The 17754-nt window shown below is 41.1% G+C and overlaps 1 protein-coding gene across 1 annotated transcript; it reads left to right on the plus strand.

The window, feature by feature from the left end:
• Positions 1–7686: 7686 nt before the first annotated feature.
• On the plus strand, positions 7687–13245 carry LOC134591831 (zinc finger protein 706-like). The gene is made up of 4 exons (XM_063444483.1): positions 7687–7848; positions 9248–9389; positions 11095–11202; positions 11747–13245. Exons 2-3 carry the CDS (start codon positions 9258–9260, stop codon positions 11188–11190), a joined length of 228 nt encoding a protein of 75 aa, XP_063300553.1. The 5' UTR covers positions 7687–7848; positions 9248–9257; the 3' UTR covers positions 11191–11202; positions 11747–13245.
• Positions 13246–17754: the final 4509 nt, after the last annotated feature.

Here is a 17754-nt window from a genome sequence, read left to right on the forward strand (position 1 = left end):
AACAAGCATTAAGTGGGGAGAGGCGCAGGAGCAAAATGCAGGGACACCTGCTAAGCCACCGCCACGCAACCCACACAACTGGAGCAAGACAAATATATCTGCCAAGTTAAATTATACTTGTAGCATACTCTGCATTTGTAGATGCTCTTCTATGCTGATGTAGATAGCATAATGGCAAAATATTTAAAGGGACACTCTAGGCACCCAGACCACTTCTGCTCATTGGAGTGGTCTGGGTGCCAACTCCCACTACTCTTAACCCTGCAAGTGTAATTATTGCAGTTTTCTATAAACTGCAATAATTACCTTGCAGGGTTAACTCCACCTCTAGTGGCTGTCTATCAGACAGCCACTAGAGGTCACTTCCTGGGTTCTAGCACAGGAAACCTGTGCTAGAGCATCGCTGGATGTCCTCACGCTGTGTGAGGACCTCCAGCGTCGCTAAAAACCCCATAGGAAAGCATGGGGAGACGTAATGCGCATGCGCGGCGCATTAGGTCCCCTCGGCCGGTAGGCGATATCAGTCTCGCCCACCGGCCGACGCAATGAAGAGGAGGGACATCGCCGCTGCCTCAGGTAAGTCACTGAAGGGGTTTTCACCCCTTCAGTAACCGGGGATTGGGGGGTGGGAGGGAGAGGGACCCTCCAGTGCCAGGAAAACGGATCGTTTTCCTGGCACTGGAGTTTCCCTTTAAAGATTGAACCCGTGAAAAATTTTAGTACGGAACTAACCTGTATGACCGCCTAGACCCGTACTTAAGGACCGGGGCCTTAACCTGCAAAAAAAAATAGCTTACATTTAGCAGTTCAGTCAGAAACACACTGTTTCATTGTTATTTAGTTAAGTAATTTATGCTTAGTTCAAAAAATGACCATGCTATTTACATTACAGAGCCCCCTAAGGCAAACGCTTAATGCCGTTTATTATTGTTGACTTGATAGCCAGACGGATGTAATATATAATGTATGTAAGCATGCTTACACTTTACCTTAGAAATTACTATGCTCACTGAGTTATACTTAATAGAACATGCAGACCCCAACAGACACAACAAGAAGCCGAAAACTTCTAACACACGCAAAACACGCTGGGACCTGCCGAGCACAACAACTACATGACAAGGTCCAAACACATATTATATATTAATGCACAGCAGCCTAAAAACAAATATGCTCCTTCTGTTAAATGTTGGAAAAGTTTTTGTATTTTTGATTATTGCTTAATGTCTGCATCTATTTAGCAAGCTGATCAATTTGCCTCTGCACAGGCGACAATTTGCATCTACTAACCGGCAAACACACAGCACCTGCACACACCAGTTAACACAAAACACTTACTAAACGCTCTAACCGAATTAAAAGGGCAACACAGTACATAATAGTATAAAGCGCCAAGCAACCAACTGTGAAAAAAAAAAAAAGTTAAGCTAAACGGGCTGAGACAAATCCGCCTCTGCGCAGGCAACCAAATGTATATACTGTGTTAAACCAATGCTTAAGCCCCTGCGTGGGCAATCACTTGCTTTATTACAATAAGTTTGATGCATGAATTTATTTTGTGCATACAATAAAAATATTCAAAACAATATTTGAGCAGGTGGTGAATCGAGAAGAGGATAACACATACAAAGTCATTCACCAAGGAATAACATACTGTAGCTACCTTGGAAAAGTTTTCCAATTTGCCTTTTGCCACCCACCCACCCTGGTTCCTTCTAACTATATAGCATGCTCTTTCAGGTATTTTGAACCACATTCAATCACCTCTTCATACCCATTACGTTATCAATTACTGCAATTATACGATTAATTCTCTCTGCCATTACCTACAAATTCCTCTACTACCTCTTTTCTCATCTCCATATTTTTTTTTAACTTTTAGATTGTAAACTCACATGGCACGGCCTTTTGTATTGGTTTGTATACTGTATAGTTTTTCCCCAATTGTACAGCGCTGCGGAATATGATGGTGCTTCATAAATTCTAAAAATAATAATGTTTGCTTAGGACATGTCACATGGCTGTGTTTTACGCAGTCACTGCAGAAGAAGAGCCTCTAGTAGCAGTCAGACGTGTTCAGCCCTTCAAAGTAAACATTTCTACAAAATTACCTCATAGCATACTTACCATGTGTCCCTATTTAAGAAGGACATTCCCTAGTTTGGACCCCACTCCCTCTGTGCCTAGTTTCTACCTTAATGTCCCTATTCTAGCAGCACCATATTGTTGGTGTGTCTAAGTATATAACAGAACTCCAAAGCAATAATACTCACAGTAATGTGTCTTGAAAGCGGCAATGTCATGCCGAACTTACCTTTCTTTAATCGATTCCTCTTATCTCCCTCTGTCAGGATCTGTTCTTTATTTCTTCCTGTCTGCTCTAGTTTTCTTTAAAACATAAGACAAAGTAGGGACTACTAGTCTTATGGAGGTTTCCTACGCCTGACCATCTCTGACCAGCAGAGGAACAAAATGTGCTTCATTTCCAGTGGTCAGAGAGATTTTCACATAATTCTTACCTTTTCTCCGTGTTCCTGTGATGCTTCCTTTCACTTTTCCCGAACGTCCTGTCATTTAGACAGGGCACCGGCGAAACTGCCAAATTGTGTCCTAACAGAATCAGAACAGTGTCTCCAATCGTGTTAGAGCGCAATTTGGCACTTTCGAATGAATGAAACTCCGATTCTATTCGTGCCGCGGCTGCAAGTTGGTTCCCACGGTATAAGGGAGCTATCTACCAAAAGGCTGAAAGACCTAAAGCTGCTCACTGTAAAAAAAAATAATAATCCCCCTAGTGTACCCCCTCCCAAGCCCCCACCCTTGTCGCGCGAGTGGGGGCTATTAAACTGAAGCCACAGGCTGCTCACTGTTTAGTAGACATGCCCCTACTCGCGGTTTATCGAGTAGGGGCATTCAGGAGATTTCAATCTCCCTTATGCTATTATGGCGGTCATATTGACCCTCATAGAGTGAGGGAGGACATGGGGGGCTTAGGAAGTGGCCTGACGCTTCTATTTTTACATTTTACAAGGAGGGTTGCTCCCTCCTTGTAATAAACTTAACGAACACCAATATTCAGTGTTTGTTTGTTCGTCTGACATTTCAATTCATTCATTCGTCTTTCTGACGAATGAATGGATGAAATTCCCGTTCGCATGTCCAAGTGTTTAACCCCTTAAGGACACATGACATGTGTGACATGTCATGATCCCCTTTTATTCCAGAAGTTTGGTCCTTAAGGGGTTAACTGGTCATGCGCGGGAATTATCTAGTGTGGGCAGATGACATGTCCCACAGGGACTTCATCTACCCACACAAAAATGGCGGCGCCCAGGACCTAGGTCTAGGCAGAAAATAAAGAAAAAAATAGGTGATATGGGGGGCTTAGGGCCATTTGGAGGTGACTAGGGGGTCAATTAGATATAGTGCTGTTGGTAGGCGGGTTAAAAAAAAAAACAGGATTCGGCCATGACAGTGCCGCTTTAAACTACAATAAATGTTTACAGAATTTCAGTCTGTGTAAATAAGTTAATTGTTCTTGTTCTAGATTACATTTTAGTTGCATAAATTGATTAGCAAGTTTCCTAAATTTCCCTGCCCCATGCAACATCCCTACTGACACCCCTACAATGAAAGTACTCCTCTTAGTCAATGTGAAATGTTGAGGTGTGTCTTGAAGACCTAAATATACAGGACCACTGCACCCGGACAGGGCTACCATAAGGCAGTTTGACTGGCAGGAGGGGAGCACACAGCACAGCGCTCCACTCCAGCCGGTCACTACATGTAGTATGGCCGAGCCGGGAGCTTCTGTCTGACTAGAAGTACACGCAGGGAGTGCCAAACTACTTCTGGGTAGGAGACAAACTACTTCCTGTCAGACTGGGTAGAGGAATCAGAATCTCCCAGTCTGCAGTTCGACAATGCGGCAAGGAGGGAGGTTAGACATATATAGGGGTGGATGGAATGATGAGACACATGGGGTGGGAGGAGACATATAGAAGGGCTGTGGGGGGAATGAGACACTGGGGGAGGTATAAGACACTAGGTGCTCGGGGGGATGAGACACATGGAGGAGCTGATGAGTTAAATGATTCACATGGAGGGGCTGGTGGAAAATTAGACAAATGGAGGAACTGCGTGGAAGAGTGAGACACATGGAGGGGCTGGGGAAAATGAGACACATGGAAGGGCTGGGGAAAATGAGACATGGAAGGGCTGGGGAAAATGAGACATGGAAGGGCTGGGGAAAATGAGACATGGAAGGGCTGGGGAAAATGAGACATGGAAGGGCTGGGGAAAATGAGACACATGGAAGGGCTGGGGAAAATGAGACACATGGAAGGGCTGGGGGGGTAATGAGACACATGGAAAGGCTGGGGGGATGAGACACATGGAGATGATGGGGGATGAATGAGACACATGGAGGAACTGGGGGGGGGTGACACACACAAAAAGGCTGGAGGGAAGTAACCCAAAGGGAAAGAATTGAGGGGATATGATATATTAAAAGGAGGCAAAACATTCAAAAGAGAGGATAAGAAACACAAAATGGGGTAAAAAAATTCAAGAGGGGTATTAAGCGACAACAAAATGCACGTGTAGTCAAAAATCCTTGCACCAGACCACTTAATTTAGATGTATTCCACAAACTCTGTTCCCAGAGAGCGGCACTCCATGAACAGCATAAAATTACCATTTTGAAGCAGGTCCTATATTTGCATATATATGCCATATATAATAACCAATCATGTCTTGGTATGAGAGACTAGCTTTTCAGGATAAAGATATGCCTTATCCACAGATGGCAGGGAATACACTTAAGGAACACTATAGGGTCAGAAATACAAACTGTATTACTGACTCTATAGTTTAAAAAAAAAATGTATGACCCCAGTCCTCCCTTCCCACTCTTAAATAAGTAGTTTACTTACCTTTATTCCAGCGCCGTACTGGCCCTGCCCGTTTCCTTGTCTGGGATCATCAAAATTGACAATCTCAGTCAATCCAATGCTTTCTGATGATCTCAGTCAAGGAGGCAGAGAGAGAGTGGAGCCAAGACTAACCCTGGCCAATCAGCATCTCCTCACAAAGATGCACTGAATCAATGCCCCTCTATTGGGAAAGTCAAGCATATCCATGTAGAGGGTAGAGATGCTGAATGTGCAGCACTGATCCAGGAAGCACCTCCAGTGGCCATCTGAGTGACCGACACTAGAGGTGTTACGAGACTGTAATGGTAACACTGCCTTTTCTCTAAAATAATGCCTGCAGGGACTGACTTTTCTTTGCAGAGTTAAAGGGTTACTCTAACCTCCATGACCACTTCAGAGAAAAGGCAGTTGTTACATTGCTCCTAGGGACACCTCCAAGTGGCCACTGGAGGTGCTTCCTGGCTTATTGCTGCACAGCAGGCAGCTCTGCCGTTCAGTGTCCCCATTTTCCTCATACATATGCACTGATTCAATGGATCTCTATGAGGAGGTGCTGATTGGGCAAAACAGTGTTTGGCCCCGCCCCCATTCCAATTTTAGCCACAGCGCTGGAAATAAGGTGAGTTTTAATTCCTTTTAAGTGGGTTAAGGGGGGCAAGCCACCTTAATGGTGGGTTTTGCACTATAGGGTCAGGAATACGTTTGTGTTCCTGACCCTATAGTGTTCCTTTAATTGTGTGCTGGGGGCTAGTTGCACTCTCAGCACATGTGATTTGGCAGTCCAGAACTGTTCCTGGCTGACAATGTCAATTCTATGCATAAAAAAATGTCTGTTGTCAGCGAGCACTGCAGGCTGCCGACAGACATGAAAATTATCCCTCCATTGCACATTTGTCATTTTTAAATCTGTCTCACCTTGCTGGCAAAATGGTCCAATCATAGGCTTTTCTATGAGAAGCCCTTGAGACTTTGGAGGTGTCATGGAAAATCAGCGCAATAAGCTTCACCCGGAGCTGGATTCAAGATGAGTAAAAACCTTTATCTTACAAATTATATTGCAATCAAAGAGACCATCTCCATACAAAGGAAAGGTGACCCACACCAAAAGGGTTGGAGTAACCCTTTAACCTGCAGTGGCTGTCAACATGACAACCACTAGAGGCACTACCATGAAATAGAAGAGTAAAACTGATATTTCAGTCTGAATGTTCAGAGAGACTATGTGATTAACGCAGCACATGCGCTCTGGCCTACCTATGCTTTAAAAACGCACTAAATTGGCTAAGATCATTAAAGTCTATAATCTACTCTAAGCCAAAGAGATGGAGCCGGTGCTGGAGAAAACGTAAATAAAATAGCTTTAGTCCAGGCAGAGCTGGCCTGGTCACCTAAACAGTGACCGGGTACACTATACTATTAGGAAAATATATTTGCATTATTAACGCTTGAGTTTTCCTTTAAAGGATCACTATAGTGTGAGGAAAACAAACTAGTTTTCCTGACACCATAGTGCCCTGAGGGTGTCCCCACCCTCAGCACTGAAGGGGTTAAAACCCCTTCAGCCACTTACCTTATTCCAGCGCTGGGCTCCCTCGGCGCTGGTGACCTCTCCTCTCCCGCCAGCAGAGCCGAATGTGCATTTCCTATGGGCGCTCTGCTCGATGGAGGCATAATATGCCTCCAGCGTGGCAGATGTCCCTCTAGCGGCTGTCAGGAAGACCGCCACTAGAGGCTGGCTTAAAGGGACACTATAGTCACCTGAACAACTTTAGCTTATTGAAGCAGTTTTGGTGTATAGAACATGCCACTGCAGCCTCACTGCTCAATCCTCTGCCATTTAGGAGTTAAATCCCTTTGTTTATTAACCCTAGTCACACCTCCCTGCATGTGACTTGCACAGCCTTCCATAAACACTTCCTGTAAAGAGAGCCCTATTTAGGCTTTCTTTATTGCAAGTTCTGTTTAATTAAGATTTTTTTATCCCCCTGCTATGTTAATAGCTTGCTAGACCCTGCAAGAGCCTCCTGTATGTGATTAAAGTTCAATTTAGAGATTGAGATACAATTATTTAAGGTAAATGACATCTGTTTGAAAGTGAAACCATTTTTTTTTTCCATGCAGGCTCTGTCAAGCATAGCCAGGGGAAGTGTGGCTAGGGCTGCACAAACAGAAACAAAGTGATTTAACTCCTAAATGACAGTGAATTGAGCAGTGAAATTGCAGGGGAATGATCTATACACTAAAACTGCTTTATTTAGCTAAAGTAATTTAGGTGACTATAGTGTTCCTTTAACCCCAAATGTAAACTGTTTGCATCTGAAGGGTTAAAACCTGAGGGACCTGGCACCCAGACCACTTCATTGAGCTGACGTGGTCTGAGTGCCTCTAGTGGTCCTTTAAGTGAGGATCCAATAATCTAAACAGGTACAGGACTACAGGAGTATTACTTTAACACAAGTTAGAGGGGTTCGTTTTCTCTGCTGTAAATTATAAAGTACTGACGCTTTCCTCTAGGAGTAATAATAAAACTATCAATAATAATAATATCAAACTACGCAAAACCTGGAGCTAAACCGCACCCGTATCCCTGCTCTGAGCTCAGCTAACACGTTGTACAGAAATTGAACAATTACAACCACCGCCCACTTCCTGTGCTGCTGGAACGCCTTCCCTCTGAGCGGCGACTCTATGATCCGGCTCGTTCCCAAGTCCTCCTATAGGCAACTCTATGGTGCCTGTAACCTAGCAACGTTCTTTTCCGCTCTACATAGGAAGTGACGTTGGCCACTGGTTGAACCGCCCGTAGCAGGCTGCAGCCAGGACTATCGCGATTGAGCGGTGACTGACCATCGCGACTGTGAAGGCCCGGGGAGGCGTGAACTAGGTTTCTGTTTCTGTGTCTGTACAGAAAGCGGTAAGTATAGCTGGAGGTTGGCTCGCTGAGGAATCGTTAGATAATCCGGAGGAGGCAGAGACCTGGCTGGCAATATGGCAGCGTTATAGGAAGGTGGGGGTTACTGCATTAACTGCGCGGAACTGGGAGAGGAAGTGAGACATGGAGAGCGTAACATTGTAACAAATATAGTGTACATGTGTAATGCGGGCTCCCATGTCCTGCTATACACTGACACGGGGGCCACTGTAGCGCCCCCCCACCCACCCACCCTGACACAGGGTGGTGGTGGGGGGGGGGGGCACACACACACACACTGACGGGGGGCAGCACCCACACACTTTTGTTGAAAGTGAACAATGTTTGCTCTTTTATATTTCTTGTAACAGTTTAGGAGACCTTTCTTCCATAAAGGGGTATGTAGGTTTTAAGAAATTGCTCCTGCTTAAATACCCCCTCATAAACATGTTGATAATTCTGTTTTTGAGAGTATGCTGTAAGATGCTGGTTTCAATTTGTTTCTTTAATGGCTGGCTAGAGCAGTGGTAACTGCATTGGAAGTGGTTAATCCAGGTTCAAAGTCCAGTCAGACTATCTTACCAGTAAGTGTACCTAAACTCTTCATAGATTGTAAGCTTGTTTGAGCAAGGCCTTCTTCACCTCTATCGACTTTCCATACTTGTAAAGCACTGTGAAATATGTCGGCGCTATTTAAATGCTAAAATTAATGACTATTATACAAGTTATTATTAAATTGCTAAACAAGAGGTTGTGTTTTGTAATACCTTACCATTGGTGTAGAATACTGACCATAATAAATTGGGGTAGGTAGCTAGTATACTTCAGAGATATCACTTTGTTTTTGATGTGGTGTTGGTAAAAAAAAAAATAATAAAAAAAATCTTTATTCTAGATCATACATATTTTAAGTAAGGATCGTGTTTTTTAATATTATATCAAACATTTTTTTTATATATTATTTACTTATTTTTTGAGCCGCCACAGAAAATCTAAACTTTCAGGTTGATAGTCGATCACTTACCGGTATTCTGTACTTTTACCGTTTTGAAAAAATAAAAATTTCTACACAAATCTACTGTTAACATTTTTTTAATGTTTTCAAGAATATTTAGTGTACCTGTTCCCCGTCCCTCACCTGTTCCCCGTCCCTCACCTGTTCCCCGTCCCTCACCTGTTCCCCGTCCCTCACCTGTTCCCCGTCCCATCATCGGTATCAATAGTGGCCGATACTGATATTTGCCAAAATCCGAAATATCGGCTGGTAATTGGTCAATTTTAAGTAGGGTGGATTTGTAACTAACTCTGCATAAATGTGGATTTTTGGAGAAATGTGTATGTTATAAATTAGTGCTACCTTTCTGTATATGCTTCTTTTTTTAATACTTTTCATCCTTGGCAGGCTTGACAGTATGGCCCGTGGGCAGCAAAAGATCCAATCCCAACAGAAAAATGCAAAGAAACAGGCTGATAAGAAGAAACAAGGAAGTGATCAGAAGGCTGCAGCTAAAGCTGCATTGGTTTTTACCTGTCCTGTGTGCAGGGTAGGAGATGTCTATTTACTTTAATTATTGTTCTGAAACGTCACTCCTGGAATTTGGAGCTTCTGATAGAGGCTTTAAACAAACACTGCTACCTCTTTTTCTGAGAGCGTGTAATAAGTTAGCTGTGGGTTTCCCATTTCTCATGAATTTTCTGTGATCATTATTGTGGATGGAAGTTGGTGTAAGCACTTTTCTATTCATATATTTTAATTCCCCTTCTTTGAAAAGGATTAGTATTACAAATCTGCATTCCTCATGTTCTTACTGTCCCTAGTTAGTTGTGCAAAAAAAAAATTAGATTTTTACTTACCTTTCCAGTGCTGCGGCTCCCTCGACTCTCCATCACACAATAAAATGGAGGAGGCATGGTCTCCTTCACAGTGGTCCAATCCAATGCTCCTCATAGAGAAGCATTGGGGTCTTGATCCTCATGTGCCTCGTGGAACATGCACACATTCAAGATTCAATGATTTCCTATTGGAGCTTCCACACGTGACCATGTTTTGTTCTGTTACTGCTGTGGAATTGCCTTTAGTGGTTGTCCGGATCACACACTAGAGGTGTACTTAAAGGGGCACTCCATTGTCCAAATACAAAAAGAAATGTTCACTTTTTAGTAGATATGACCCTCAATAAAAACATGCATGCTTTTTTAAAGGGACACTATAGTCACATGAGCAACTACAGCTTATTGTATTTGTTCTGGTGAGTATAACCATTACAGCCGGCTCGGCCTATGATCTGCCTCCTTGACAGTCTCGGACAATCCAATGCTTTACTATGGGAAAGCATTGTGATTGGATTTGATCAATGTCAGCCAAGCAGGCAGATCGGGGCAGAGCAAGCAGCAGCAGACTGTGATAAAAGTAAGATTTTTACTATATTTAAGGGGGTGGGGGACTAGATGGTGTTTGTAACACTATAAGGTCATAAATATGTGTTTGTGACCCTATAGTGTTCCTTTTAATTTCTGCGTTGTTTTATTGGGGATATATCTAGAAATAGCCTGCACAAGCTGTGGCTTTCTTGTCTGAAGCCTTTGCAAGCCCTTTTCTTCTTTTCCACACTTTCTACTGCAGTCCAATAAGACTACTTAATGCTACACAGTGAAGTGTATTTGCAAGGCAGGTGCTCTGGGCAATTTCTGCCTCGAGTTTCTTCTTTGCGCTAACTAAACCAGGAAGTAACAGGACCTGTTGTTTGACAGCTTAGGGGCAGTAACAAGGTTAATGTGTACATTTTGTTAATTGAAGAAAAAAGGGGACATCCTATTTACACATAAAGTATTTCAGCAAGTGTCCTTTTATCCCTGTAATGTAAACATTGCTGTTTCTTTAAAAAAAACAAAAAACCTGCAATCCCGTTTTGCACTAAAATACCACTGCACCTGACCATTATGTGTATACTAGTATGTATTATAGAAAAATTATGTCATCTGAAAGTTATTTAGTAATTATAAAACAAGACAGGTTTTCCTTAGAACTATACACAGTTGTTAGTTGTGATTTTTATTTAATTTTTTTTTTTGTAATTTTTCTTTGTATTTTTGATCCTTACATTTTCTAGCCGCATTCATATTTTGATCGCAATGACAGATTTTTATTTTAAAAAAAAATTAAACTTTTTGAGCATTTTACAAACCACTTATCATGTCTTCTTAATACAAAAATAAAATATATGTAATCATCTTGATTGTTTCTTTCAGACTCAGATGCCAGACCCCAAAACATTCAAGCAACATTTTGAAAGTAAACATCCTAAGTCTCCCATGCCCCCAGAGCTAGTGGATGTACAGGCGTAACATGATTCGGTGGTGAGTGTCAGGTTTTTCTTACCTGATAAATTTAATGCATGTAAGTGCTCAGTATGGTTTTGCTTATCCACAAAGCCTAATTATTTTAAAGCCCACAATAATAGGAAAAACCTGTCCGAAAATGAATTGTTCTTGTGAAAAAATGAGCACCGGGCTATTGATGCCTATAATCCCTGCTTGAACTCCTCTGCTTTACCATTTCAGGACACACATGACTATGTTAATGTTTATTATTTTCTATAATTCCCTCTCTGTCCACCCCCACTCCCTCCTCTTGCCAACTCAGAGCACATGCTTGTCCAGCGCTGGATTTTATTTAGGTTTTTGCTTAGTTTTAATGTTTTCTAAGTTACTGAGGGTGAATTAAAAAAAAAAAAAAGGGCTGCAGTAACTCTTTTACTCTGCTATTTGTTGCAGTTTTGCCATTTTAACCTTAATCTTGTTGCTCATATTTCAGTTCACTATAATTCAGAGTTTAGTGAAACACTTTTGTTTCCCATGTTTGTCTGCAGTTGTTTTTATTTACTTATTCACTCTCTTCCAGATTTGTTTTCGGCTGATGAACGCACTGATTTAAAGTGGGTTTGGTGTCTCTGAAGGAGACTCTTCTCCCATTGTGATCCTTATCCTACCGATCCTAAGATAAATCAGAAATGAGTCAAGTGAGAATATCTGGACTCTTACCACAGCAACTACTACTGATTAGCAGGATGTGTATATGCCCCAATTGATATAGGTTATATTGCTGGTTTAAAGGTGTGGGAGATTCGGTCAATGTCTAGTAAACCAGTGGAATGTTGCTTTTTTTTTTTTTTTTTTTTTTTTTAAGCAAGTTTCTCATATATTCAAGAAGGGTTGGCCACTCTGTTTTTTTTAATTAACAGTGTGCATGGACTGATGATCCGAATAGATCAGTGTAAGGACAGAAGAATGCCTCTACTTATTTTTTTGATTTAGTAACTTTATTATGTTTTTCTTTTTCATATCTTGTTGTAGAAGTTATCAGTGGTAGTCATGGTCACCTTACACCACTGGAAATACCAAACAACTGTTTTTCTTTTTCTCCACTATTGTTCCCAACCGAATATTTGTAGACCACTTTCTAAACTAGACCTTTATAGCTTTGCCTTTGTTTTTCAACATCCTGATATCGTTAATTAAAATGCACATTTATGCTTTTTGTTCAGTCATTATTTCTGCTCTTCCGGCAACCAATTTAGTATAGCAAGTGCGTAAAAAATTATTACGTTGGATAGTGACAACCAAATGTATTAAACAACTTGATATTTGACATGGTGCTAAATCATACTGTAGGGGCTATGCTGAGATTGTGAATCTTTCAGCAATGCCTGTGGCTACAGGAAGTACAAATGTGAACAGCAGAGCTCCTTCAAGCCAGTCAAATGTAAGGAGATGCCTAGTTTGTGTTCATGTTTTTACTTTTGTTGTTTAATTTATATAGTAGCATTCTGTTAACGAAAGTAAATGTAGTGGGTTTTTTTTAATTTTTTTTTTTTTTTTTTTCTTTCTTTCTCTGCAATGGAACTCTAACAACTAAATACAGAACCTGTGTTTGCTTGTCTGCTTCTTTTTTTGAATGTTTTTTTTATAAAAATTTTTCTCCCAATCCTTCATGGAATTCGGACTTCATGGTAATGTGGACCCCAGGAAAATTCATATCTGTACGCTGTAGGATTGCAACACCTTAAAGTATGGTGGTTCTTTTTGGATGTGTCGCTTAGTCATGTGCCTTGGAATACAGAAAAAGCTGTACCAGTTCTTCAGTTGCGGCCAGTAGATCCATGGTATAATCCATTTTTAATTTTTGGGGGGCGTTTTTGTCCCAACCACAGAGAGGTCAATCCGTTCCATGAAATTGTGACTTGTGCACTCTTTTGCTAAAATAAGACTCTTCACACACTTTACTAGATGTGGTGCCAACAGCAGAAGGAGTTCAAATATCCCATTGTTCCATGTTTATTCATACAAAGGTATATTTGTGTAACTACATAAATCTTTAATAAATATTTCATTTTGAATTTAGTTGTTTGTCAGAGTACTTAATCAAAGTCCCAAAAATGACTAACATTATATTCAATAAGGTGTGAACCTTATCCTTTTTCTAAAATGTATCTTATTTGTAAATTGTGTTAAATGGGACTGCTACCTTCAGTTTTCTGAAGGCCCCATTCAGTTTATTATAAATCTGATAGTTGTCATGATGAAGATCTTAAAGCTGTGTGCGTGTGTGTGTGTGCGTGTGTGCGCGCGTATATATTATTTTTTTACTTTTTTTAATTCTTGCTGCATATACAATTGGTTTCTGTAGCATAAAACCAGTGATATAGCAGCAAATTTATGGTTACAACAGGGGCATGTGCCCAAAAACAGCAATAACATAAGGAATAAACTTCTGGGTCAAGGAGGTCTAGTTAGATAGCACACCATAGGGAACTTGGAGCCTTGTGCTCTGTAGTAGACGTTACTAGAAAGACAAACAAGGTACCTATCTCAAACAAGGTTTAACGTGTATGTGTTGTGAGCTGTGAATAAATTCGCCAACTGCTTCAGATAGTTTGCGACCCTTTGAGGTTTGTTTCCAATCTTGCTGTGCTTTTGAGGATATGCCTCTGTATATTCCCCATGCTATGCACAGTTGGTATCTTGTGTGAGGGGAGGTGCCGGGGTGGAGGAGGGGAAATGGTGAGAGAAGGAAGTTGGGGTCTGGTGGTGGAAAAGAGGATGAGACCGAAAGAAGGGGCCAGAGAGAGAGAGGGTCCCCACCGCCGGGGAAGGGATATGTCTTTCATTCCTGACCTGGGCTTCCCCATTCTTCCTTCCTTTAAAGCCAATGTTTTCTGGAATGTGAGTTTTGCATGTGTGCTGTCAGCTTGACCATCATAAAGTGTTCTGATTTTTTTTTTTTTTGGTTTCACTACCTCAAGAGAGGGGGACTCTGCTTTTAGCCATGATTGCGCACATACTCGTTTTTTTGTTTTTTCTCAACGCAGTATAATTTAACTGGAGTGGCGTACAATTTTTTTTTTTTTTTATATACCAGCTCAATGAGCTAGGATGCGATCGAATCAGTCACACTAAAAAGAGAGAGGTCACAAATAATAAAAAAACACTCAATCTCTAAAGTGATAAACAAAACAGGTGAGTGACTACCATCCTTATCACTAAAGTAATCAATAGGGATTAATAGAAGTAAATACCATCCCTATCTGATAGCTCAGCTTGCTCTATGACAATTTGCATTGAACATACAGGGTGGCACTAAAAGGATAAGATAAAATGTATCTGTCCTTTGAAAACTTAGGATAGCAAATCTTGCAGCTGCTCAAATAGACTCCATAAATACATACGTAACATTGAAACAGACATGGTTGAATAAAGATTAGCCTGAATGAAAAAAGGGGGCAAGTTATCTAGGCTGTCAGTTAGAAATGGCTAAAAAGAGAAATCTAAGCAAGCTTTGAGTGGAGATGAAGCAGTAAGATGCTGTTTGTTAAATGTATATCTCTCACAGATGTGATCGAAGGTCAGGAGTAGCCAGGCCACATTTGCATGTAGGGGTAAGGCACATTTTGAGTATTGGGCCTGATCTTCCCAAATCGCTTGACAGCTGATGATTTTATTGGGGTGACCATAGCAGTGCACCAGTGGTAGGCTGGGATGCCCCCCTGCCCTGCAGCATTTACTTTTTGAGAGCTGTGCTCTATTTTTTTTAATGAGCAATATTATTGAACGTAACTCGTGGCACGCGTTGGCTATCACACACGACACATCTGGTGCTTTTCTAATTGGTTTTCTAGGAATTGGCATAGTTGGTCAGGAGCTGTACTTGAGGAGCAGTAAATGAAGGCTAGATAGTTGTTTATCTGCTGGCAGGTGTGTATTTTTCAGTAACGGCTGAGGAGCTCAGAACTCAGTCATGCCACACCTCTAAAGCTGCATTACTTTATTAATAGTTTACTGTTGTGTGCGTGTGTGCGTCCGTCCCAATTTTTTCTTGCTATTAGTTGGTTACTGTCGGATGAGCAGGCACATTATCTGTTTCTTGCATTGAGGCGGAATTGCCTAAAAGTTACTCTTGTTATGTGATATAACGTGATATAATTTAATCTTCCTGGAACACCTTTTAAAGATGCATTGCTTCTCTATTTGGAGAATTCAGGTCCTTGTCCAGGAAGTCCTTCTAGTGCCTGTGTCCTCCTGTCCATTATCTGAAACTTATCCTTACCTTCACTTCTCTAGTTTTTTTGCCTGTGCTTGGCAGAGCAGGTGGTCTGTTTATTATGATTGTTGTGAGGGGAGCTGATGCTCCCGCAGGACTCCATTATGTTCACAAGGCACCAATAAGTTCCATTAATTCTTGCTGGGTGCAGGAAATGGTGAAGATGGGTCTCTTTAGTAGAACGTACATCCAGGTGACTTTGCGTACCACTTCAGATTGCGTTGCACAAAGTGATCTGGGCGTTTGCTACCAAATTTGAAGCTGTAATACCGTAATTTAAACCACAGCTTCTGGCAGTAGGGTGCTTCTTCAGAATGTGGTTTCTGTACTTTCACTGGCCCTCCAACATGTTGTGACACTTATTAAGGTATGACCGTTTATATACTTAACCACTTATGGACTACATGACTGACTGCTGTCGTGCAGGGCTTTAACGCCCAGCATGGGTTACATTTTACGCAACCCCAGGTGTCTTTTAATACATGGGGCTCTTTTCTTTTAGCTGGTGCTACCATTAGTGGCCCCAGACTGACAGATGAGCAATGCTCAAAGTTAAATTTAAAACTGCAGTTTTGCAAAGTTTAAGATTTAAAACAGTATTTCACTCTTTGCAGGATTTGTTTTTTAACTTCTATAAATTAATTGAAATCCTAAACATATTGGTCATTTTAACAATCGGGACTAATTAGTGAGTCTATTTTTAGTTATTGTCTGCATTTGTTTTTGGTATGTAGAAATTAAATATAAAACTGAGTAAAATTTGGTTTTGTCCACCTCAACCCTCCCCTTTTTATATTTTAGTCCTATTTACCAGTAATATTGCCTTTTAGTTTACAAATACGGTATCAAAAGAAGGACCTATTTCTCTCTTTAAAAATATGTATAGGTGCACTTAAATAGTACGGGGAAAATTGTGGTAGAATGAATGCAGGCCTTGGTCACAAACACCTGGCATCACATGACCTAACATGCCCATTCACTTACTTTTAGGAATTGTGTATACTTTTCCCCCCTAATCCTTCAAAACGTAGAGAGAGAAACCAATGTAGACAGACAAAGCGGTGGCCAAACAAAACCTTTTACCCTGTTCCTCATGTAACCAGCTGTTACCAGATGAATACAAAAAGATGTGTAGTATATTGATTAATCCATAAGTACCGAAATGTCTACATTTTTCAGCTGCTTTCAGTCTAATTTGCAGCAAACCCTAACTCTATCCAACTGAAGAGAATACAGCATTAAAGGAACACTATAGTCACCAGAACAATTACAGCTTATTGAATTTGTTCTGGTGAGTAGAATCAGGCTTTTTGCTGTAAACTTTCCTTTAAGAGAAAATGCAGTGTTTACATTACAGCCTAGTGATAACTTCACTGGCCACTCCTTAGCTGTTAGAGATCCTTTCTGGGTCATGGCTGCCTAAAATGCATCCAAACATTCAGTGTCTCCACCCTCTGCATGGAGACACTTAACTTTCCTCATATTCATTGATTCAATTCATCTCTATGAGGGGATTCTGATTGGCCAAGGCTGTGTTTGAATTGTGCTGGCTCTGCCCCTTAACTTGCCTCCTTGACAGTCTCAGCCAATCCTATGGGAAAGCATTGTGATTGGTTCAGGCTACCACTTCTGCTGGCAGTGGGCAGGTCAAAAGGAAACCGGGACAAAGCAAGCAGCTTCAGACTTGCATATAAGTAAGATTTGACTATATTTAGGGAGGCATGGGGGGACCAGGGTGGCTGGATGGTGGTTTTTAACCCTATAGGGTCAGGAATACATGTTTGGGTTCCTGACTCTATAGTGCTCCTTTAACCCCTTAAGGACACATGACATGTCATGATTCCCTTTTATTCCAGAAGTTTGGTCCTTAAGGGGCTAAAGAAAACCTAACAAAGAGATACTCATTTACATAAGACATTGAAGCAATTATCAAAATTTTGAATGGTATAAATATCCTATGACCATAATGCTTGTCATTCAACACAAGGAACTCCATGATTGGGATGAAACATGGTATATTGGTACAAGTCAAGCCCATGAACTAGGAAGATTAAATTGCTCAACCATCTGAGTTTGCATTCTGGTTACTCACAAGGAATTGGCAGACATGTGACATTAGCACTTGTCTATCACTTGCTTAAAAAAGCTATTATGGCTCTAATTTTGGACTGAATTCTGCAGTTGCATTTTTTTTCCTTTTAGATAAGGGACCAGTAAACTGTATTCTTTGTTTAAATGTGCGTTTAGGTAAAATACATGTGCGAAAACACATTTGTTAATGGTTGCAGAAAACATGGTTTCATTATAACCAT

The sequence above is a fragment of the Pelobates fuscus genome, chromosome 1, assembly GCF_036172605.1.
Source record: "Pelobates fuscus isolate aPelFus1 chromosome 1, aPelFus1.pri, whole genome shotgun sequence".
NCBI classification, from domain to species: Eukaryota; Metazoa; Chordata; class Amphibia; order Anura; family Pelobatidae; genus Pelobates; species Pelobates fuscus.